This window comes from Piliocolobus tephrosceles, chromosome 18, assembly GCF_002776525.5.
Source record: "Piliocolobus tephrosceles isolate RC106 chromosome 18, ASM277652v3, whole genome shotgun sequence".
In the NCBI taxonomy this organism is placed as follows: Eukaryota; Metazoa; Chordata; class Mammalia; order Primates; family Cercopithecidae; genus Piliocolobus; species Piliocolobus tephrosceles.
Genome location: NC_045451.1, coordinates 22,685,097 through 22,709,303, shown reverse-complemented (window position 1 = coordinate 22,709,303; position 24,207 = coordinate 22,685,097). Strand labels below are relative to the sequence as shown.

The 24,207-nt window shown below is 34.9% G+C and overlaps 1 protein-coding gene across 3 annotated transcripts in view; it reads left to right on the top strand.

Moving 5' to 3' along the window:
• The window catches only part of WDR7 (WD repeat domain 7), a 386,547-nt gene that overhangs the window by 234,484 nt on the left and 127,856 nt on the right, over nt 1–24,207 (top strand). For all 3 annotated transcript variants that reach the window (XM_023218353.3, XM_023218354.1, XM_023218355.3), the window contains exon 20: nt 1,950–2,171. In XM_023218353.3, coding sequence (XP_023074121.1) covers nt 1,950–2,171 — 222 coding nt within the window. The remainder of the gene's footprint in view (nt 1–1,949; nt 2,172–24,207) is intronic.

The window sequence follows — 24,207 nt, the reverse complement described above, 5'->3', positions numbered from 1 at the left end:
CCGTCTCGGCCTCCCAAAGTGCTGGGATTACAGGCTTGAGCCACCGCGCCCGGCCAGAACTGTATAAGTCTTAAAAAACGTAGCAAGAGTGAGGTTAAGAAAGGAAATTTTAAGAAGTAATATTATGTATTAGATAATTCCTATTATTCCCTTTTTATTGATATTCTAATAAATATATAAAATTGTTTTAATTATTTTTGAGTATCCTTCTAATCTTTCTTCTGAATATAAAACTATGCTGAGCTTTGCTGCAGTAACAAGTATTTCTTCAAATATCTGATTGCTGTTTTGCATTCTGGGCCATATTGGATGAAATAATCATCCTTCTTCTCCATGTATGGCCCATCCCTCTTATTGCCTGGAAAACTTACCCTTTGAGTCTTAAATCCAATGTACTCTCTTTTTTTCATGCACTTGTGAGATTCTTAGAAAACTGAACAGTTTATTTTCATGCTTGTAATTTTCTGATCCAAAGTAGATGCCCAATAAATATTTGTGAAATTAATGGACGAATTAATAAATTACTAAATGAGCAATCTTTCTAAAAAAAATGTATTGAGATAAGATTTATGTTCTGTAAAATTCATCCTTTTAAAATGTTGAATTCAGTGATTCTTAGCATATTTGGGGTTGTGCAGATATTACCTCAATCTAATTTTAGAACACTTTCATTACTCCCTAAGACTAGTACTAATTAGCCATTGTTAACCATTTTACCCCCACTCCAGCCAACCACTAATCTGCTTTCTGTCTCTATGGATTTGCCTATTCTGAACATTTCATATAAATGGAATCATACAATATATGGTCTTTTGTGACCAACTTCTTCCCCTTAGCATAATGTTTTCAGTGTCATTCCTGTGGCATGTATCAGTACTTCATTTGTTTTTTATTGCTGAGTAATCTAATTTTGTATGGATATACTTTGGTTGGTACAAAAGTAATTGTTGTTTTTGCCACTGAAAGTAATGGCAAATACTGCAATTACTTTGGCACCAACCTAATACATTTTCTTTATTCTTCAGTTGATGGGCATGTAAGTTGTTTCCAAGGCTATTTTGAATAATGCTGCTGTGAGCATCCATGTACAAGTCTTTGTGTGTACATGTGTGTCATTTCTGTTTGGGAGATACGTTGGAGTGGAATTGCTGGGCCACATGGTAACTCTATGTCTAACCTGTTGAGGAACTGCCAAACTGTCTCCAAAGTAGTTATGCCATTTTTATCATGCCCAACAACAAAGCATGAGGCTTTCCATTTCTGTGCATCCTCAACAGCACTCTAATGGTCTTTTTTATTGCAGCCATTCTAGTGAATGTGAAGTAGTATCTCATTGTGGTTTTGCTTTGCATTTTCCTAATGACTAATGATGTTTAGCATCTTTTCATGGGCACATTGATCATTCATGCAACTTTGGAAAAGTATCTATTCAGATTGTTCTTATTATTGAGCCATAAGAGTTTTTGTATATTCTGGAAATAATTTTTATTAGATAGATGATTTGACAATAGTTTCTTGAATCTGTGGGTTGTCTTTATCGTTTCTCGATTCTGTCTTTTCAAGCACAAAAGTTCTTAGTATTGATGAAATCCTATGTAAAAATTTTTAAAAATTATTCATGCTTTTGGTCTCATATCTAAGAAATCATTATATAACCCAAAATTACAAACATATACATCTATGTTGCCTTCTTACAGTTTTTTTGTTTTAGCTTTTATATGTAGGACTATGATCAATTTTCAGGGTTTTTTTTTTTTTTGGAAGGTTAGAGATAGGGGTCTGTCTAAATTCATTCTTTTGCACGTGAGTAACCATTTTTGTCCTAGTGCCATTTGCTGAAAATACTATTCTTTCCTGAATGTGCAGTCTCGAATGGTTTTCTAATCATATATCTTTTTTTTTTTTGTATTGATTTGTTTTAAATTGAGATTCTATGTTTTGGTTTTCAGGTTGCTTATCAAGTGTCCCACAAATGAAAAAAATTTCTACATCTTATGAGGAAAGACGGAAGCAAGCTACTGCTATTGTTTTACTTGGAGTAATAGGAGCTGAATTTGGTGCTGAAATTGAACCTCCTAAACTATTGACCAGACCTCGAAGCTCTAGCCAAATTCCTGAGGGATTCGGATTGACTAGTGGTGGATCCAACTACTCGCTGGCCAGACATACTTGTAAGTTTTAAAATTTCTAATGCTGATCTGTTGCTTCTTAGTACATATTATTTGTCAGCAAAAATCTCATAATATTGAATATATCCTGAGTTTTAGCTCATTTAGATTGCTTGCATGAAGTTAGAAAGCAGTACAATCTGGCACATTTCCCATTAGTTACAGTAACCTGAACTCCTTTTTAAAAGTTAAAACATCGTCTTTTAAATGCTTTTCTTAAAATAACACATTTCTGACCTTTGTATTTTTGCATTGTTAGTCAAGATTTTAGCCAGAATTTATGAAAGCTAGATTCAAGTTAAAGCTTTTAAAATAATTTCTGGAAAACGATGCAGTTTGCTCTGAATGTGGTTTAAAAAGTCAGGGGTGGGGTGGAACACCAATCTTGTCTTTTGAAAAGAAAATATATTCATTCTCCTTTCAATAAATAAATACTCAAACATATTTGTTAAATTAATGGGCATATTAATAAATTTGCATATGTAATAATACATATAAATAATACATGTGTTTATGAAAAAGAGCTTACATGATGAATTATGAATTACCCCTGTAATTTAAAAAATATTCCAGTGACAGTTTTTAAATGACTGTAGACTATAACAATCAAAATTCAAAGGGCTATGTCATTCTACTGTCTTTGGTTCTGTGCTTGGTATGTTAATAATAGGTAAGGGTGCTTAAAAATAAGCTCTTTTGGTTGTTCAGTGTCAGAACTCCTTTCAGTAAGGTCAAAGTGTCATGTGGCACCATATAGCAAAATTATTTCCAATAAATTGTGTCCTCTTAAGGAACAAATATGGTCCAACTGAATACATCACAAAATATTCTTGTAGAACAAAATGGAATAGATCCCTTTGCTTTTTTGGACTTTAAGCAAGAGAAAAAGATGCATGTTACTTTGTTATTTATGACAGCAGTGAACTTCACTGGGCCATTGTCACATACTCTTGCTGTAAAACTGAGGGCCATGTTAGTGACTTTTATTATGAAAGCCCTTCAGTAGACTTAGCTGCCCCTCCTATAACTGTTTTCTGAAAGACCTCATTCAACAAATACTTAATGATAATCTCTTTATATCAATTTGAGAATAAGAGTAATAAAATTTAAATTTAAACAATACCACCAACAACCACAATAATGCAACTATTTTGAGCACTTTTTTTTTAGCTCTTTACATTCATTAACTCACTTCATCCTCATGATACCCTGTAAATTGGATGCCTCTTATCTCCATTTTATGCATAAAGCTGGTAGGGCATAGAGAGGTTTAGTTAACCTGGCAAGGATGATACCTTTGGCAAAGGAGTTTTTGTTTCCATCTAGTCTGTTGTTCCAGAGCTCATGCTTTTGACCATTATGCAAACTGCTGCTGTTCAGTGGCTCCCAGTTGGAAAGGGCTTAATGACTAATAAGTACTATAACTTTGCAATTTATTTATTTATTTAATTTTATTTTTTGAGACAGAGTCTCTCTCTGTCACCCAAACTGGAGTGCAGTGGCGTGGTCTTGGTTCACTGCAACCTCCTGCCTTAGCCTCCCGAGTAGCCAGGATTATGGGTGTAGGCCACCATGACTGGATAATTTTTGTATTTTTCGTAGAGACGGGGTTTCCCCATGTTGGCCAGGCTGGCCTCAAACTCCTGGCCAGAAATGATCCACCCACCTCAGCCTCCCAAAGTGTTGGGATTACAGGCATGAGCCACCACCCCTGGCTATAACTTTACAATTTAAAAAACACTTTCTTTCCTGTCTTTCCTCTCATTTGATCTTCAAAATAAACTTAAGACTTCTTCAAGGTGACTCAGCCAAAAAGTAGTAAAACCTAAACCTGAACTCAAGTGTCTTGCGACCTGAGAACCATTTCCCTTCTCCACCTGAGCACATTACTCTCCCTCTACGGCCAACAACTACGTGCTTACTGGCCCCTACCTCCCCGCTCAGGCTTATTTATCTTTTCTCAAGTTCTTCAAGATCCCTGCTTTCCAATCCTAAAACCCTGCTCAAATCTCACCATTTCTACAAAGGGCTCTTGAATTGGTTTAGCTTATCTGTCACTTCAGACAGCCCAGGACTTAACACATGTAGAGTAGGTCCTTATTTAGAAGCTTGGCATTAGACTTTAGAGGTTAATGAAACTCTGACGTGATTTGGTATGGTGGCTTTCAAACTTTGTTGCTCAGTGTCTTCCTGAGAGTGTCAAGAAATATCTAATCCTTTGCACATTTTATGTTGACAGCAACAACTTTTTAATTGCAAAATGTATTTTCACAGTATCTTGAGGAGATTGTGAATATTGATGTTTAAGAATAAAACTTATGACTCTTTCTAATATATTCAGTAGGATATTTAACTATTTCATATCCATCGTCATCAATTTTTAATAAATACCTGAACAAACTTCCCATTAAAAATCAGAAATCTTAAATCCTTGATTATTTTCTTTGAAGTGGAAATTTCTACCCTCACAGTTTTAGGGAAGGAGTTCATTAGCAAATTTAACACCCAGAGATCAATTCCTTTAAACTACCTAGGTCTTAAAACTATCTGTGCTTCTAAAACTATCTATTCCTTGAAACTTTTAAGATACTCCCATTTGAAGAGGGTTACCTATTTTGAAGACCACTGATGAAGTCTAATATGTTTTGTGTAATTTCTCAACACCATCCTTTTGTATTTGATATTTTCCTGCAAGGAAAGTGAAAATAAATGCTGTTTCCTTTAGAATTTTTCCATTGCTTAGTACAAATATCTGTATATAAATGTAGGAACATGGTAAATTAATGAATTGGTGATTAGTTGCATTCAGGCTCCGGGCTGGATGCTGGGTAGGTTAGTTTATATCTCATTATCCTAGTTATGTAAAAGAGTACTGTTGTCATCACTTTTATAACCACAGTTTATCTTTATGCAAAATACTTTTATTTCTGAATTAGCTTCTATATGATCTTTCTTTTAACTGTAATAATTTTATTTTTAAATTTGTATCTGTTTACAGCTTTTTTAAAAGTTCATTTAATCTCTCAGTTTTTTTTTTTTTTTTTTTTTTAATTTCAATAGGTTTTGGAGGAATAAGTGTTGTTTGGTTGCATGAATAAGTTCTTTACTGGTGATTTCTGAGATTTTGGTGCACCCATCACCCTAGCAGTGTACACTGTACCCAGTGTGTAATCTTTTATCCCTCACCCCCTCCCACCCTTTCCCCTGAATCCTGAAAGTCCATTGTATCATTCTTGTGCCTTTGCAACATCATAGCTTAGCTCCCACATATGAGTGAGAACATATGGTGTTCGGTTTTCCATTCCTGAGTTACTTCACTTAGAATAATGGTTTCCAATTCCATCCAGGTTTCTATAAATGCCAATATTTCATTCCTTTTTATGGCTGAGTAGTATTCCATGGTATGTATATATACCACAATTTCTTTATCCAATCATTGATTGATGGGCATTTTGGCTGATTCCGTATTTTTGCAATTGCGAATTGTTCCGCTATAAACATGGGTGTGCAAGTATCTTATTCATATAATGACTTATTTTCCTCTGGGTAGATACCCAGTATTGGAATTGTTGGAGTAAGTGGTAGTTCTACTCTTAGTTTTTTTAAGGAATCTCCACACTGTTTTCCATAGTGGTTGTACTAGTTTACATTCCTACCAGTGGTGTAAAAGTGTTCCCTTTTCATAACATACACAACAACATCTATTATTTTTTGATTTTTTGATCATGGCCATTCTTGCAGGAGCAAGGTGGTATCTCATTGTGGTTTCGATTTGCATTTCCCTGATAATTAGCATTTTTTCATATGTTTCTTGGCCATTTGTATATCTCCTTTTGAAAATTGTCTATTCATGTCCTTAGCTGACTTTTTGATGGAATTGTTTGTTCTTACTGATTTGAGTTTCTTGTAGCTTCTGGATATTAGTCCTTTGTCAGATGTACAGATTGTGAAGATTTTCTCCCACTCTGTGGGTTGTCTATCTACTCTGCTGGTTGTTTTTTGCTGTGTAGAAGCTTTTTCATTTAATTAAATTCCATGTATTTATCTTTGTTTTTATTGCATTTGCTTTTGCGTTTTTGGTCATGAAGTCTTTCCCTAAGACAATGTCTAGAAGGGCCTGAGAACCACACTCCCATCCCCCACTGCAGCTGCAGCAAGCCCCGCCCAAAGAGAGTCTGAACTCAGAAATGCCTAATCCTGCCCCAACCTGATGGTCTTTCTCTACCTGCCCTGATAGCAAAGATAAAGGACATAACCATTTGGAAGCTCTAGGGCCCTACCCACCACCTGATCCTCCCTATACTACTACAGCTGATGCTGTCTTGAAAACACCACCTCCCGGCCAAAAGCCAAACAACACGAAACTGGTGCAATAAAACTACAACTAAGGATGCTCACAGAGTCTGTTTCCCTCCCTGGCCGCCTCCACTGGAGCGGGTGCTGGTATCCAAGGCCGAGAAACCGAAGACGGTTCACTTCACAGGTCTCTGTGCAGACACGCCTCAGTCCCAGCCCAGGGCCTGGTAGCTCCTCTGGGTGTCTGAACCCAGAAGAGAAATAACCACTACAGTTTGGCTCTCAGGAAGCCACATCCACAGGGGAAAGGGGAGAGCACTACATCAAGGGAGCACCCCATGGGACAAAAGAATCTGAACAGCAGCCTTGAGCCCCAGATCTTCTCTCTGACATAACCTACACAAATAAGAAGGAACCAGAAAAACAATTCTGATAGTATGACAAAACAAAGTTCTTTAATACCTCCAAAAGATTGTACTAGCTCACCAGCAATGGATCCAAACCAAGAAGAAATTTCTGAATTGCCAGAAAAAGAATTCAGAAGATCAATTATTAAGCTAATCAAGGAGGTGCCAGAGAAAGGTGAAGTTCAATTTAATGAAATAAAAAAAAATTATATAAGATATGAAGGGAAAAATCTTCAGTGAAATAGATAGCATAAATAAACAATCACAACTTCTGGAATGAAGGACATGCTTAGGGAAATGTGAAATACACTGGAAAGTCTCAGCAATAGAATTGAACAAACAGAAGAGAGAACTTCAGAACTTGAACACAAGGTTTTTGAATTAACCCCATCCGGCCAGGCGCGGTGGCTCAAGCCTGTAATCCCAGCACTTTGGGAGGCCGAGACGGGCGGATCACGAGGTCAGGAGATCGAGACCATCCTGGCTAACACAGTGAAACCCCGTCTCTGCTAAAAAATACAAAAAACTAGCCGGGCAAGGTGGCGGGCGCCTGTAGTCCCAGCTACTCCAGAGGCTGAGGCAGGAGAATGGCGTAAACCCGGGAGGCGGAGCTTGCAGTGAGCTGAGATCCGGCCACTGCACTCCAGCCTGGGCAACAAAGCGAGACTCCGTCTCAAAAAAAAAAAAAAAAAAAAAAGAATTAACCCCATCCAACAAAGACAAAGAAAATAATTTAAAAAGAGGTTTTAAAAATGAACAAAACCTCCAAGAAGTTTAGCATTATGTTAAATGACCTAAGACCTAAATTACCTCTTCTGTTTAAACCTGAGAATAATTGGTGTTCCTGAGAAAGAAGGGGAATCTAAAGGTTTGGAAAACATATTTGAGGGAATAATTGAGGAAAACATTCCCACTCTTGCTGGAGATCTAGACATCCAAATACAAGAAGCTCAAAGAACACCCGGGAAATTTATCACAAAAAGATCATGACCTAGGCACATAGTCATCCAGTTATCTAAAGTCGAGATGGAGGAAGGAATCTTAAGAGCTGTGAGACAAAAGCACCAGGTACCTATAAAGGAAAACCTATCAGATTAACAGCAGATTTCTCAGCACAAGCCCTGCAAACTAGAAGGGATTGAGGCCTATCTTTAGCTTCCTTAGCCAATTATCAGCCAAGAATTTTGTATCCAACAAAACTAAGCATCATAAATGAAGGAAAGAGAAAGTCTTTTTCAGACTAACAAATGCTGAGAGAATTTGCTACTACTAAGCCAGCACTACAAGAACTGCTAAAAGGAGGTCTAAATCTTCAAACACACCAAAATAGAACCTCCTGAAAACATAAATCTCACAGGACCTACAAAACAAAAATAAATTAAAAAAAAAAAAAAAAAAAAAAAAAAAAAGGAATTCAGGCAGCAAAAAGCACAATAAAAAGAATAATACCTCATATCTCAATACTAACATTGAATGTAAATGGCCTAAATGCTCCACTTAAAAGATACAGAATGGCAGAATGGATAAGAATTCACCAACCAAGTTTCTGCTGTCTTCAAGACACTCACGAAACACATAAGGACTCATATAAACTTAAGCTAAGGGGGTGGAAAAAGATATTCCATGCAAATGGACATCAAAAGTAAGCAGAAGTAGCTATTCTTTTATCAGACAAATTTTAAAGCAACAGCAGAAAGACAAAGAGGGACATTATATAATGATAAAAGGACTTGCCCAACAGGAAAATATCACAGTTTTAAATATATATACACCTCACACTGGAGCTCCCAAATTTATAGAACAATTACTACCGGAACTAAGAAATGAGATAGCAACACAATAATAGTGGGGAACTTCAAAACTCCACTAACTGTGATAATTTTATTTGAAAATTGTTACTACTATCACTAGAAAAAGAGGAAAGAATGAGGGGGAAAGAGGGATTTCAAAAGCTGTGACAGAGTAGAAACAGATTTTTCAAAGAAATCTTGGGAACTGAAGGGCCTTAATACTGCTCATTTGGATTGTTAAAAGACAGGAAGTTGAACTATATATATGTAAGGGGGTTCTGGAGCGTATTTCTGGCATGAGCTCAATCTGGGCTGAACTGTACTATGGGGAGGGACTTTTGCATGGTTTCTCCTCAACTTTCCCAATGAAGATAAAAGAAATTTATGCAAACCTTTTAAATATTTAAGTGTTTTTGAACCTGGCCTATTCTTTGAGCATTTTGGATAAAGGACTAGATATGAGAAGGGAAGACTGCAATGCTTCTTAGTAAATTCTGTTTATGAGAGATTTTGGGGAGTTTCTAGCAGGCAAGGAATAGTGTATCAGAATGAATGATATAGTACCTCATAGAACCAATTTAAAATGTGTAGAATGTCCTTGATATTTTTTTTCCTTTCTTGTTCTTAGCCTATTCTATTTGAACTGTTATAAAAATATTTTAAAGGTAATCATGGATTTGCTTTTAACTTTATCCCATTAAACTATTTTTTTTTTTTCTCAGAGGTCTTAAGCTCCTTGATGGTAACTTTGCCTACCACAGGGATTTTCAAGATCTTTCTTATTTGAATTGGGATGTCTTAATTAAATTTAAATATGTCAGTTTAAATCTTGCTCTCCTGTTTGAAAAGAATTAGATGTCTAAATGATCCTGTGTCTTACATGTACTCTTTTTGATCAGTCATGTGTAATATTAACCTATTATAATGTTAACCTGCTGGAATCTGTTGTATGTATTGCCATATTTGTTGATGTGGCATTTAGAATGCATTGCTACCATTAAATATTTACTCTTTATGGCATCCTATTGAATGAGATAATAATTATTATCCTCATTTTGAGATAAGGCCATTAAGATACAATATTTAATGAACTTTAATTGCTAATGTAGTTACAGGCATAGATAGTGAGTTCTTACCTTCCTCCTGAAGCGTTCTGTGAAAACTCATAATGTAGTGAAACCCCAGTTATCCACATTGATGGGAGGAAAGAATGACACTGATGCGTAATTCAAAAGCCACACTGAGTTTTGTAACGTATTTTATAGTTTTTTGAACATAGATGAATTTTTTGTGGGAGTTACACTTTACATATATTGAAATCACGTACTGAAGACAAAGCTGAAGACACTCTGAAGATTAATGAGAAGCCTAGATTAGGCTAGTGTTACATCGTACCCTTGGGTAAGCTATGTATCCCTCTGGGTTGCAGCATTCTCTTGCATAAAATAAAAGGCCGGAGCTATGCTGACTTCAAAACTTCTTTTCGTTCAAATAGTCTTCTGCTCCTGAAGTGAAATACAAAGCATTCCAGGAAATTCATCTCCCTCATCACCTTCCCATTTTCCTCTCCACGCAGGGATGGCTACTGTCTTGTTTTGTATCAGCACACTTCAGTTTTTTTTCTGCATTTTTATTCCAACCCACAAATAAAGCATTATTAGAATGTTTTAAGGTATTATTTATGGCATTACCTTATAGGTCTTTTGGTTCATTCTTTCATTGGATCTCTTCTGCTCATTATTTTATAATTGTGAAATTATGCTAGCACATCTGTAGTAAATTCCATTTTGCTCTCTCATTAGCTTTTTGACTTTGGGCAAGTGTCAAACGTCATTTCCCAAGGCAGCTGACTCCGAGCAGATTTGTGTGCAGGGGTATTCTTAGGATCAGTATCTATCTTTAGGGGAGTGAAACAGGATTAGGCAGAGGGAGGAACGTTGAATTGTGTGTTAGTTACATAGAAGGCCTCAGTTGATTTTGGGGAACTCTGGAGCTGGGATGACCTTCAGACTTGTCCTGAATTAGTCATTGGATTGGGAAAGGGTTGGGAGGCCTAGGAAGGGGGTGTAACTTTGGATAAGGCAGCTTTCCTTATCCTAAGGGAAAGCCCACAGAAGGATTCTGCTGAGACTTGTCAGCCACAGACACCCCCAAGAACTTAGAGGAGTGGGGACTTCAGTCATGATGAGGAGGAGATGGGCAACCTCGCCAGCTTCCTCTGCAGCATGCTACTAACTTACGTGTGTCCCAGTGCCCTTTCTATGTTAACAAATGGAGAGAGGAAGAAACCGTCATGTATTTAACACCTTTTTAATTCCAACTCCATACATATCTCTTGTTACCCTGAAAGACATTTTTGTCCAACACTTAGCACAATATGAGACACGTTAATAATAGCTGATCATTGACCATTTACTCTTTGCCAGACATTTTGCTGTATACTTGACGTGTATTATCTTATTTATTCTTTTAGTCCTATCAAATAAGTACCATTGCTATCCTCATTTATCAGATGAAGAAACTGAAGCTTTGCTTCGTACCACCAAATATATTTACTAAAAGATTTGTGAAACTGGATTAAACTTTCTTTGTGTAGACAAAAAATTGAGGGCATAGGTTAAACTTTTTTAAATGATTATACTGCTAAAAAAGTACCAAGCCTGGACTTAAACACCTGTGTTCCAACTCTAAAGCAGCATATTTTCACTATTTCACATATTTTTGTGTGTTATAATGAAGATTCAGAACTGCTGCTACAGAGAAGAGAGGAGGGGATGCCAGCAAGTACCAGGTCACCTGTGAATATGGACATCTACTGAAGCTTTCATTTAGGAATGTGCTGTTGCTGTGGATATGCATAGACATAAAAAATTCACATATCTGGGCTTTGGGAATGGCTTTCTTCTTTGATGTGAGATACACTAGAGGTAATTAATTTTTTCCCACAGTGAGTCTTTAGAAATACTATAATGCTGGCCAAGGTACATGATCTACCTGCCATTACTTAGAAAATGCCAGATTTATGTGCATTTGTGGGGGTTTTTTTCCCCCTAGGAAAAGGATGCACAGATTCCGTGAAGTTCTCAAAAGAAGGCCATTAAATAAAAATGGATAAGAACCACTGCAGGAGTTTGTTGAAATAATTGCTTACCTGTTATTATGACTTTTTAAAACAGTATAGTTACAGATGAATTCAGCCACAACACTGCACCACTAAGTGGAAGCCTCAGTGCTACCTAAGGGATATTGTAATTCTGTGAACTTGTATTTCAATTTTTATATTGTTCTGATGCTGTTTGGTTTTTATTTGGTTGTAGTGTACTTTGTGAAAATGATCCCCCAAGTACTCCCTGTGCTTTTTAATCAGGCATATTTTATTTAATGAATAGGTTAATATAGGTTGAGATTGATTTTATAATGAATTTATTTCCTAGATTTTAAGAGAAGAAATTGAAGCCAAATTTCAAATGTTTTATTAGCAAGCTTATTACAATGCCACAGAATTGCAATTAATAACAAAACTAGTGGTAGTTGTAAGTTATGTGGAACATAGCAACAATGACAAGCCATTTGCAAGGATAAGCAATAGCAAAATAACAGATATTCTCTCCATTCACAAACAATTATCAGATTGTGTTGCTGAACGGCTGCTGTGGCTATAGAGATTGCATTTCTGTTCGATTTCCTTTGTGTTTCCAACCTGGCCATCCTGGCACTTGGAATGAATCTGGCCTTCCTCTCTGGCTCCTTACTCTCTTCTCTGACTTGTTTGTTCTCAGTGCACTAACTGAGCATCCCATGTTCCTTACCACCACCTCTCACTTGTATTTTTATCTTTGAAAATCATCCTGGTTGCAGATGCCACTGGACTTACATCACCATTACATCTGTGTTTAGACAGTGACTCTTCACTTCAGCTATGTACTCAAATGACTTGCAGAGTGTTTTTAAAATGTGAGTATCGGAGCACTTAGGTAGCCCTTCCTGTTCAGAAAGCCAGGGGTGGGATTCAGGCATCTGTATTCTTTTTAAAGCTTCATATGTAATTTTGATGTATAGCCAGAGTAGAGAAACCCAGTCGAATCTAGAATCTTTTATAGTTATTTTAAATTGAGTATTTTATGGTAGCTGTAGTCATTAAACTGCATTAGTGCACAAATTGTTCCTTTTCTTTACATTTTCAAGTGGAAAAGATAACGGGAACTAATCAGAGTGAATAAAAATGGCATTTATACTACTTTCAGAACTAATTCTTTAGGTAGTTCAGCCTTTTTATTGTGATTTTGTTATTTGGGAACCAGAGCTTGGTTTTGAATATTAGTATCACCATATCGTAACTGTGTGGCCTTGAATACTTTGTGGCTTGGTTTCCTTAACTAAGAAACAGGAGTAATATGTAAGAGTAGCACCTACCTCACAGAATTATTGTAAGGATTAAGTAAATCAATGCATGAAAAAAATGTCTGACATATAAGTACTTATAAGTGTTAGTTTCTGTTGCTGTTGTTAGATGTGTTTGTAGAAGAATAAGGAAAGGAAATAGCTCTTTTAAAATCTGTATATAGTTTTTAAATCTTCATGAGAACCCTATGAGGTAGAGAGTATTATCAACATTTTGTATATAAGTGAACTGATATTCTTAAAAAATCAGGTAACTTTCTAAAAGTTATCTGTCTTATAAACAATCTGAATCCAGATACATTTTTCCCCAAAGCTCATGCTGTTCTTTTCTATAACATATACTGATTTTCACTGTTTGTGGTAAAGTACATTAGTTCTCAGAGGATTCGTGTAAAAATATACTTTTCTTTGGCCACATTATTATACACATTTTGCATGTTTAAATATAACACTAAATATTTTTGTAATTATTTATATTTGGATGAATCTCTATATGTTTATTACTTTGTTTCTCATTTCAACCACATCAGCATACTAAGTTCAGATCAAATGGAAGTTTTGACTACTCATTTTGCTTTTACTTGTAAATAATGTATGTTGTATAACAGCTTTATCATTTTTAACAGTGATCTGACACTTACATTATAGACCCTGCCTGTCTTGATGATGTAATCTCATCCTATTTCTCCAAAAATAACTTTAATTTGCAATCATTTTTTGTTAAACCACTACACTAAGGACTTTGAGTTTCTCTTCCAGAAAACAAGTAATTCACACAAAGCTATTTACAAGGCCATTTCCATCTAAAATTACAGACCTCTATGAAATTAATGTGATGTATTATTATTTTAACTGTAGAGTGCTTGTATTTATTTTGCCACTTGAACTTGCCTATCTCACTTTAATTGTTCTATACCAGTTGTTCTATCTGCTTTTATACATTCCAGTAGTCCATAGCTATGCTATGTGTTTGAAGCTGAGCATCTTTAAAGTATTTTTCTGCTGTCTGTCCTTTACATAACTCATTTTCCACACATGTTCAGCTTCATATACTTGTGTTATGTTGAGTATAATTGTACTATAGGCCACAAATCAGCAAACCATAACTGTATGTCAAACCTGGCCCCCTTTCCATTTTTTTGCAAATAAAGTTTTATTGGAACACAGCCATACCCGTGTGTTTACATATGATTAATGGTTGTTTCGTGCTATAACAGCAGAGTCAAGTAGTTGCTATAGAAATCGTATGGCCTGCAAAGCCAGAAATACTTACGGTCTGGCTTTTTACAAAAGGAAAAAGACAACAGAAAACTACCAATCCCTACTGTACATCATTAGAAAAATCTGTTAATGGTCCTTTTTTGCCATTTAATATACAAAAGGGCTTTGAGGTGACTTTGATGAAGAAGATACTTCAGTAGTTAAATATAACATCTGTGGTAGTAACATTTAGATAGGTTTAGTTAGATTTGATTACATCATCAAGATAGGGTCTATAATGAAGTATAGATCAGAGTTAAAAATGACAAAGCTGTTATGCAACATACAGTATTTACAAGTAAAAGCAAAATGAGAACTGTACCCTTATAGGTGTTTAAGTAGTATGAAGGCTTTACAATACTTTTTTGGTCTAGAATGTGATGCAGCATACTACAAGACTCTGCCAGCCACCTAAAGTATGTACTAGTTACTTTGATTCAATTTTTCATTTTAGTTCAGTTTTCTTGATTCTTTGTCACTGAATTGCCTTTGTAGCCAGTTTAGTAACAGGTCACATTGTTTGCTGGTGACTTGTTTTTTTTTTTTTTTTTTTTTTTTTTTTCTGCATTAGGACACTCTGGTTTCTAATTTTTAAATAAACTTGGCCTGTAGTTTTCTGACAGTCCTGCAGAGTGATTGCTTCATATTTGTATGTCTTAATATATAAGTGCATCAGGGTCTCTGTAATTAAAGTATTTAAGTTTCTATAAGTTCAAAAAATTTTATATCAAGAAAGGACCATGAGCATCTAGTGTTAATCCCTCTAAGAACTGCAGCGCTTTCAATGGTTCTCTTAAAAAGCCTTTCAGTAAGAAGTATATAGAAACATTTTGTGGACTTGTTTGTAGACCCCCTGCCATGTCCTTAGAAAACACAATTTTTAAGACTTTGTTGAGTGATAGGGAGCCCAAGTCTATTTTGTTTCTTAGACCTGTGTGTCAAACGTAAGTGTTCATGGACTTCTTGGTGCCACCCAATTCAACTGGGCACTGCCAGACCCAAGTCCACTAGAGGACTCGAATGTTTGTGTGAAATCAGTAAATGTAGGGCTCTTTCCTTATACCTTTGGTTTTTAAATTATGTTCTTCAAAGCCCTGGGGTTGGATAGGGATGGCTCAGTGACTGCCTAGACCCTTCACACTACTTCATGAACAGCAGAACTGATTTGTGCATGTGTGTTTTAGAAGTTGGAGTTTGACATCACATTGTATCTGCAAAAATAGGGCTAGATTCCTAAAAAACTGACAAAACTTTGAAAACTAGATGTTATATAGCCTTCAAAAACTCAGTAATAATCAAAATTCTTGGTTTTCCCATCTAAACCTATTCTACTTGTGGCCTTCCCTGTCTCAGTTGATTCTTACTCATTTTTCCCAGTTTCTTAGGTTCATCCCTAACTCCTCTTTTTCTCTAACATAACACATCTAATCTATCAAGTATATCTTATTGGGTTTACTTGAAAATATATCCCAAAGTCAGCTACTTCTCACCACTTTTCCCGTTAGCATCAGGGTTGCCTACCTTCATTCTTACCCGGGTTCCTGTGAAGGCTTCCTGCCTCACCCTTTTTCCCTTCCAGCATAGCAGTTGTGGTGGTGATTCTTTAAGAACCTAATGTGGATCATATCAATCTTTGGCTCAAAATTCTGCAAGGGTCTAAAAGCCAGAGTCCTTTCAATGCCCTGAAAAGTACTAGGTGAACTCAGTTTTCTCCTGCTTTTCACCTTGTTTACTCCAGTGCCCTGGCTGTTTCTCAGGCAAACTAGGCACTCCTTCTGCTGGGACATTCTTTCCCCCAGATACCTGTTTGATTAACTCCTTCACTTCTTTCAAGCAGTTGCTCGATTTTCAACTTCTCAATCAGACCTATCCAGATCACTCTATTTAATCCTGCAGACTGCTGCCTTTCCTCCCCCATATCCAGTCCCTTGTATATTGTTCTATACTTTCTTTTTTAAACATTTGTTGCCTTCCAACATCTTATATATAATTTACCTATTTATAATAGTTAAGCTCTACCAAGTCATGAATCTTCATCTATTTTGTTGAGCAATGACTGAAGTAATGAGTGAAAACTAAAGTGGTTATACATAAAGCAGCCCTTGTAGTATCTTACATTTTAACTCAAACTGTCTCTTTTATTATATAACTGTTGAGATGAGTTTGCTAATCTTTTTGAAAGTGTATTGTCTGTTAACCTGGACACTGATGGTATGATATTTTATCCAGTATAAAAAGCATACAAGTAGTCAAAGGAAAAAATATATGATTATTTCAACAGAAGTAAAAAATAAAAAAGACGTTTTTAAAATTCAGTATCTTTTCAAGATAAAGACTCTTAATAAACAATGAGTAGAAAAACTTTCATTAGCATGATACAGAATATTAAGCTGAAACTAAAAGCTACGTCATCCTCAATAGGTTCACATTAGATATATTCTAACAAGTAGCATGTTAATGGTATTATTTAGCATGGGCATTTTAGAAAATGTAGCAAAATAGGAAACAAGAGTTATAAATATTGAACAACTTGTAATTGTATATTTGGAAAACCAAGGATATCCAGGTGTCAATCAGCAAGATAAATAATCAAAAATGAATCATTTCTCTGTCTACTAGTGAACAAAGTAGAAAATGTAAAAAAATCATCTTTTTTTTGAAAGACGCTTTTAACTAGTAAGACCCTAAATACTAGGAAGTAAAATACAGGCAACAAAAAAATATTTCTAAAAGGCTACAGGTAGGCATTTTGTCATAGGAGGAATGCAGATGACAATACAATTTCAACTTACTCAATTATCAAAAGAATTAGGGGGTAGGTAGGAAAAATTTGCTAGATACACTTGGATTTTTTTTTTCAATTTTTTTTTTTTACAGTGAATAGATATTTGTGTGGTTAAAATAAATTACAATGATAGATGCTCAAATTTAATAAAATAGTAAAAAAAAAACCTCAACAATTATGGCTACTAAATGAAATTGCATAGCTAAGAATATACTTCAGAAATATATATTCCTGTTGTGATTATTACACATTGTATGACTGTATCAAAACATCACATGTACCCCTAAATATGTATATCTATCATGTACCCATAAAAATTAAAAACTAAAAATATAAAGAAGAGAATAAGAATTACAGAATATACTACTGAGGGAACTAAAATAGTATTTGAGTAAATGGTTTGCATTTCTTGGATGGGTGATTCCATATGGCAAATATCTCAGTTACTCTCAAATAAATATACAAATCGTACACAATCACAATCAAAATCTCATCACCATTCTTCTAATAACTAGGCAAAATTATTCTAAAATGAATATACCAGAGATAAATGAAATATATGATTTATTTTTTATTCAATAAACACATATAGTGCTGACAATATACTGGCTACTCTTTTGGGCACTTTACAAATATTAACTCATATAATCCTCATTGTAACCTTTGAGGTAGGTAATAATAAAAAAGTCAACTAGACAGTATTATAAATATACAATACCAAAGCATTAACCTAACAAAAAATATGTAAGACTTATAGAAAAAATTTTTAAATATTACTGAAAGAGATTTTGAAATGCCTAAATAGAGAGATAAACATTTTTTGTGACTAGGAGTACTGAATATCATAAAGATGTCAATTTTCATAAACTTATTTATAGATTAATACCATTCCAAACTAAACACCAGTTGAATATTTGTCATTGTTTTTGTTATTGAAGTTGACATGCTGATTCTGAAATTTATATGAAAGAGCAATAGACTAAGAAAAGCCATAATACTCCTAAAGAAGATAAACAAGATGGAGGGATTTCCCTTACCTTATGTCAAAAGCTGTTCTAAATTTATTGTAATTATTACATTGTTACCTTGGTGCAGGAGAGACCAGCAGACTCATAGAACAAAATAGGCAGCACAGAAATCATTCATACATGCATAGGAATTTGATTCTGTATAGACCTAGCATTGTAGATCAGTGAAATAAAAGGTTGCATTTTTAAATAAATGGTATATATACTCTTGGCTAACCGTAAGAAAAAATAATGAAATTGGATCAGCTAATGCCTATCATCACCAAAAATCAATTCCATGTGGATTTAAAGACAAAACCTTTCAAAAATTTTAAAAGATGATATAGGAAAATACGACCTTGGAATGGGGAGAGATTTCATAAATAAGGTGACAGAATGCCAAACCAAGCCATTAAGAACACTGATAAATTCAAGTACATTAAACTTATAAACTTGTCTTAATCAAAAATACTTGAAAGACAGTGAAAAGTAAAGGTACAAAGAGAAAAAAAAGTGATTGTAACATAGGTCACTGACAAGAGATGATTAAATATCCTTATATTTTAAAAATAAGAAAAAGACAAATCTGAAGCAGAAAATGGATAAATGTTGAAAAAGTATTTCTCAGAAAGGAAACAAGGATGGCCAATACACTTATGAAAAGATGCTAAGACCTATTATCAAGGAAATGCAAATTAAAAGCACAATGTACTATATATTTTACCTTCCAGACTGAAAGCCTAAAGTCCAACATTATCAAATTTTGTTGAGGACTTGGAACAACCAGAACTCTTTTACACTTATTATAAGAATGTAAATTGGTTTAGTCTCTTTGGAAAACAATCGAGTATATTATTTAGTCCACCCTTTTCTATATCTAGAGAAACCTTTTCACATGTAACCCAGGAAACATGTACAAGCATGCTCATACCAAACAGTTTGAAAATGACAAAAATTGGAAACAATGCATGTGCATTAACTATTGGACAAATATAATACTGAGCAAAAAAAGAAAATGGAAAAAGAATGAACTTTTATGAAACTCAAAGCCATGCAAAATGAAATAATTTATTATTAGGGATACAAATGTATGTGGTAAGAAAATGAAAGCTAGGGAATGATAACCACACAACTCAGAACAATGATTACTCTAAAGGGTGCTAAGAAAGGGGGTGAATTCAGGTAGAACTACCCAAGGGGCTTCATAAATATTGTAGAGACACTGACTTTTTAATGTTTTCACGTAAAAAGTATGCATCTTTACCTTTCTATTGTTGAGCCAAATAAAAGAAGGGCATAAAAATGTGTACACTTTGATTCAGTTTTGTAGTAAATATTATGACTCAAGTATCTAAAGTAACAGTGACCAAGATTATAAAAATGTTTCTCTCAGTTATAATTAAGGAAAAGGAAAAGAGTAGAATGAATCTCGAAATATCATTATGACCTCATAGTTTTTAGTATGCATGCATACAGATATAGAAATAAATATAAATACTTTTTTATACCTTCATTGGTATGGAAATGTATATTTCCTACCTCTGGCCACTGAGAGGGTCCAGGAGCAATGACACTCCAGTAGCAATGTCCATGCCTATAGAAGATGTTGGTTTTCAAATACTATTCTCTAATAAAAGGAACTAGGACTGCTTGGAGAAGTAGTTGATTTTAGGGCTTGGAACATCTGTCTGTGATGTCAAAAACTAAGGGCTTAAAAAGAATAGGAGCATGTCAAAAGGACATGGGACCAACCTGAAGGTGCTTCTAAATAGCCAAAACTGGAACAATTTAGGTAACAAATATGATTTATTTTATGGAATTATAATCTATAGAATAAAATACCCATGAGGCCATGCCATTATAACAGAATAAATAAATGAAGGATAAGGGACAGCTCTTATAGAAGGATTCTAGTTAACAAATACAAAGAGAATGAGGGAAATCTTTATTAGGCGAAGACCACAGAAATAATTGTTGCAGACAAGATTCAGGGATGGATGTTAAAATCAATGTATTTAACACAGCCTTCAAGTTCTTCCTCCCAAGATATGTATCAGTTACATAGGGAAAGTTGATTTCTCCAATGTAATTGGTTAGCTTAAACAAATGATGAAGGTTAGCATTGTCAGTAATAAAACATTTCAACCTCAGATTTTCCTTGGAATGATACACTTGCAAGGACATATCTGTGATATTCTAGTCAAAAGGCATACCTTTAATCTAATCATGATAAAACATCCCAACTGAGAGATATTCCACAAAATGAACCATTATTCACCAAAAATGTCAGAGTCTTGCAAGAGAAGATGAGCCATGTCAGCAACTGTCACAGATTGAAGAAGACTAAAGAGACACGACAACTAAATACAGTGTGGGATCTGGAAGTAGATGTGGGAACCAAAAAGGGCACTGGTGAAGCTCAAACCAGGTCTGTGGGCTAGTGAGTAGTATTCTACCAATACCAATTTTGGTAATCATACAATGGTTATGGAAGTTGACCTTAGAAGAATCCGAGTGAAGAATTCAATGAAATCTGTCTGTATTTATGCAAGTTTTCTGGAAGCCAAAAATTATTTCAAAATAGTTCTTAAAAAGTGGTTCTTCCTAGGTAGTAGAATAAATATAGATTTATAATTTATAGTAGTATAAGTAATACTGTATTTCAAAGTAGCTGATTATGTTAAGAATTAAGAATAGCAATTTAATTTTTCTATTCTTTCCCCAATATTTCTCCCTTTCTAGTTTTTTAAGGGTGCTATACAACCCTTAGGTAGAAAGTTTAGTACAGTTTTATTTATAGATTTAAAAATAGAAGCATAATAATTAGAAATTTTTAGCATATATCATTGCATTATTAGGTAGGTTTTGGAAAAGAAAGTATGTTTTTCACTTTCAGCTTTATTCCATGTCCATTAAGCTATGATGCTTCTTACCTCTAATTCATTATTTTCACCCACTATATTACATGAAATAAAGTTGAAACAAAATATCAGAGTAAGTCATATTCTGAATTTTGTTTGTGGCTCGTCATAGGAGAAAAAAAGAAAAAAGTCTTTCATGCTGTCCTCAAAGTTTTAAAAATTCTTATGTTAAAGACACAATAATGTGTTTCTAAGGTATTGCCCTAAATTCCTGAAAATTTTAAGGCACCTTTTGTTTTACCCTTTCAAGTTGTTTTTCTTCTGCACATGCCCACTGCAATTAATTGTTGTTTTTCCTTGAGCCCATGCTAAGGAAAGCTACCCATGGGAATTAGATCCCAGTACAACATACTTTTCATTTGTTACCTTTAGTTTTGTACTTTATTGTTTAAAAAAAAATCATTCTAAACTGTACAAGCCTGAAACTAATCTTGACTATATCTAATGTGTAAAAAATAAATGCTTTTTGTGTTAACAATTTCTGGTCATCATGTAAGCTTTAAGAATAAAGGAGTTTTATATTTCCATTGACAAAGTGCTGGCACATTGATAAACAAGTGACTTTAGAAATAATCTCTAAGAATTCAATATATGCTTTAAAGTTTTGCATTATGTATGTGTGCCTAAGGGATGACTGTCTGATTTATGCTCCAAACCTGTAGATTCTCTCCTTTAAGCAAATAAGAGTAACATCATGATTAATAAGTGACCTCTGAATTAAAGCTCACTGGAATTATATATATATATATATATAATATATATATTTATATATATATATTTAATTTGTTAATGGCATTTTAGTAAATTTTCACTGTTATCAGAAATTTTATCTTGTCATCTATAGAATAGATGGGATGGACACTTGGGAGAACTTTTGTAGTAACTGAATTGTACTACTTCATGATTTTGTAAAGAAAAGAGAAAGTAGAATTTTCTAGAAAACTATTAAAGCTATGTAGTAGTCTCCAAGCCAGAGAAGTAAAAGCAGTTACTTTAGTATAATGCTGGGTCCCATTCATTCTTGAAGTGAGATGAAGAGGAAGGGAGGTAAATCAGTCAGGAAACAGAAACCACATCAGTTACCTAGACAGGGAAAGTTTAATATAAAGAGCTTCTCACTAGTAGAAAATGATTAACTACTAAAAGAGGTAAAAAGAGACTCGGGGGTCCAGAGATACCATGTGCAAAATATCAGCTACTACCTCATCTAGGGTGAGGAAGAGTGGATAGTAAAGGGGCTCAGGACTCAGAGAGGCCCTGCTCCAAGGCTAAGATTAGACTTCTTTAAAGAGTCAGTGACTACTAGGGGAACACCGGGCTTGTAGATAATGAAATTGGCCAAAGTGGCCTACCACTGCCTGTGAGTGGAGACAACTTGGTGCTAACCTGGAAGTCTCTTTAGGGATGGGGCTAGAGCTGATGGTCTGGTCCAAGCTGGTCTATAGATACAGCCTGCCATTTTCCAAGGGTTAGGCCATCCACAGCAGCTTGGGAAGGGAAGTGTTTTTCCCCTTGCAGGATCTCTCCATTGACCTCTATCAGTGAAGTTTAACATTCTGCCAGCTGGCAAAGGACATGTTTCCAGAGTCCAGCTCCAGTATTGCAAAGCAGTAGGTAAACAATGGATTTAGAACTGAGATACTATAAATTGCTAACTGTTCTAGAAGGAATAATTTACTGTTATAATTCTAAATATAGTCTCATAAATCAAAACTTTCACATCACTAACATTTTATTATCCACTTGTTTCTTTATAATGCTAATCATGGGCTAGGCGTGATGGCTCATGCCTGTAATCCCAGCACTTTGGGAGGCCGAGGCCGAAGGATTGCTTGAGGCCCGGAGTTTGACACCAGTGTGGGCATAGCAAGACCATGTCTATGAAAATTTTTAAAAATAATAATGCAATTATGTTCTCTATAAATATTTTTGAATCAAGTTATTATAATGTCATTGTCTTAAATTTCGAAAGGATAATCAAGAAATTGTTCTCCATTTTGTTGCTTTCTGGGAAGTACTCTTATCATAGCTGGTAGATCTCTAGGCGGTATAGTCATGGAGTAGGTTTGAAACAGAAAACCAGGCCATGCCTCATAAAATGAATTCTACCTATGTAGAGTAAGCACAACTAACTCTATTTTGCATTTACAGATAAATAAATTATGGCTGGCAACTGTTGTCCCCAAATTTGCATTTCAATGGCCTAGTAATGTCCCATCGCTTACCTAGTACTTCACAGGGATGTTAGTGATAAGGAATAATTAATGATCTGTTAACAAGATCACATCTTTGATTATAATGTACAATAGATGTACAAATTCTATATTTAACTTTTATTTGCCTTTTAATTGCTATGGATTTCTGAGCCTGCTGCTAGGTGCTTTATCAGACTGAAGAAATGGTTCCTATAATCTCTTATCCTCAGTCCCAGTGGTCATTACAATGTATTTTCTCCAAAATAGAAAAGGCAACATAGTTGCATTATATGTTGTAAAATGTTGGAGTGCCGTCCATTTTAGCTGAGGTTGTCAGTTCGCTGGGACAGCATTCTGGGAGTAAAGAAAGAATAAAAATGGCAAGCAGAGGATTTACTAGTGTCTTTGTGTTCATGGTTTAAAGGGCGAATACTACTATTGGCAAGTGGAGAATTCTTCGGACTTTTAAGCGCTAGAGAAGAGTTTCAGGCTCATTTAAAATGCCACTATCTGACCGACTGTCACATCACAAAGCAGTCTCCTTAGAATGTCGCCAGTGTCAGTTCTGTGACCTCCCGAGCTGCATATAGTTGGCTTGAGTGGAACAGGCCACTCTGCTTCTGGGAAGATAAGAGTTCTGGGCAATAACACAAGTCTTAAAATATTGATGTGGCTACTTCTAAAGTATAGCAATATTACATAGTTATATGCAGCGTGTCATTCAAGCTGCTTTCATTGCCCAGAAATCATAGTGCTGAACCTATCAATTGTCAATCAAGTTAATTTTGGTAGCAACAAAGTAGAGTTTGCCTTTGTGGACATTTATATAGGGACGTGTATATATAATTATATAACATGCTTATTTAAAAGCTATAATATTTTTAAATGCTAGACAAAGATTGAAATGTTATTGTCTTTCTTATTTAGTATCTCCCTTAAATCATATATCTACAGTGATCCAGGTAAACACAGATGGA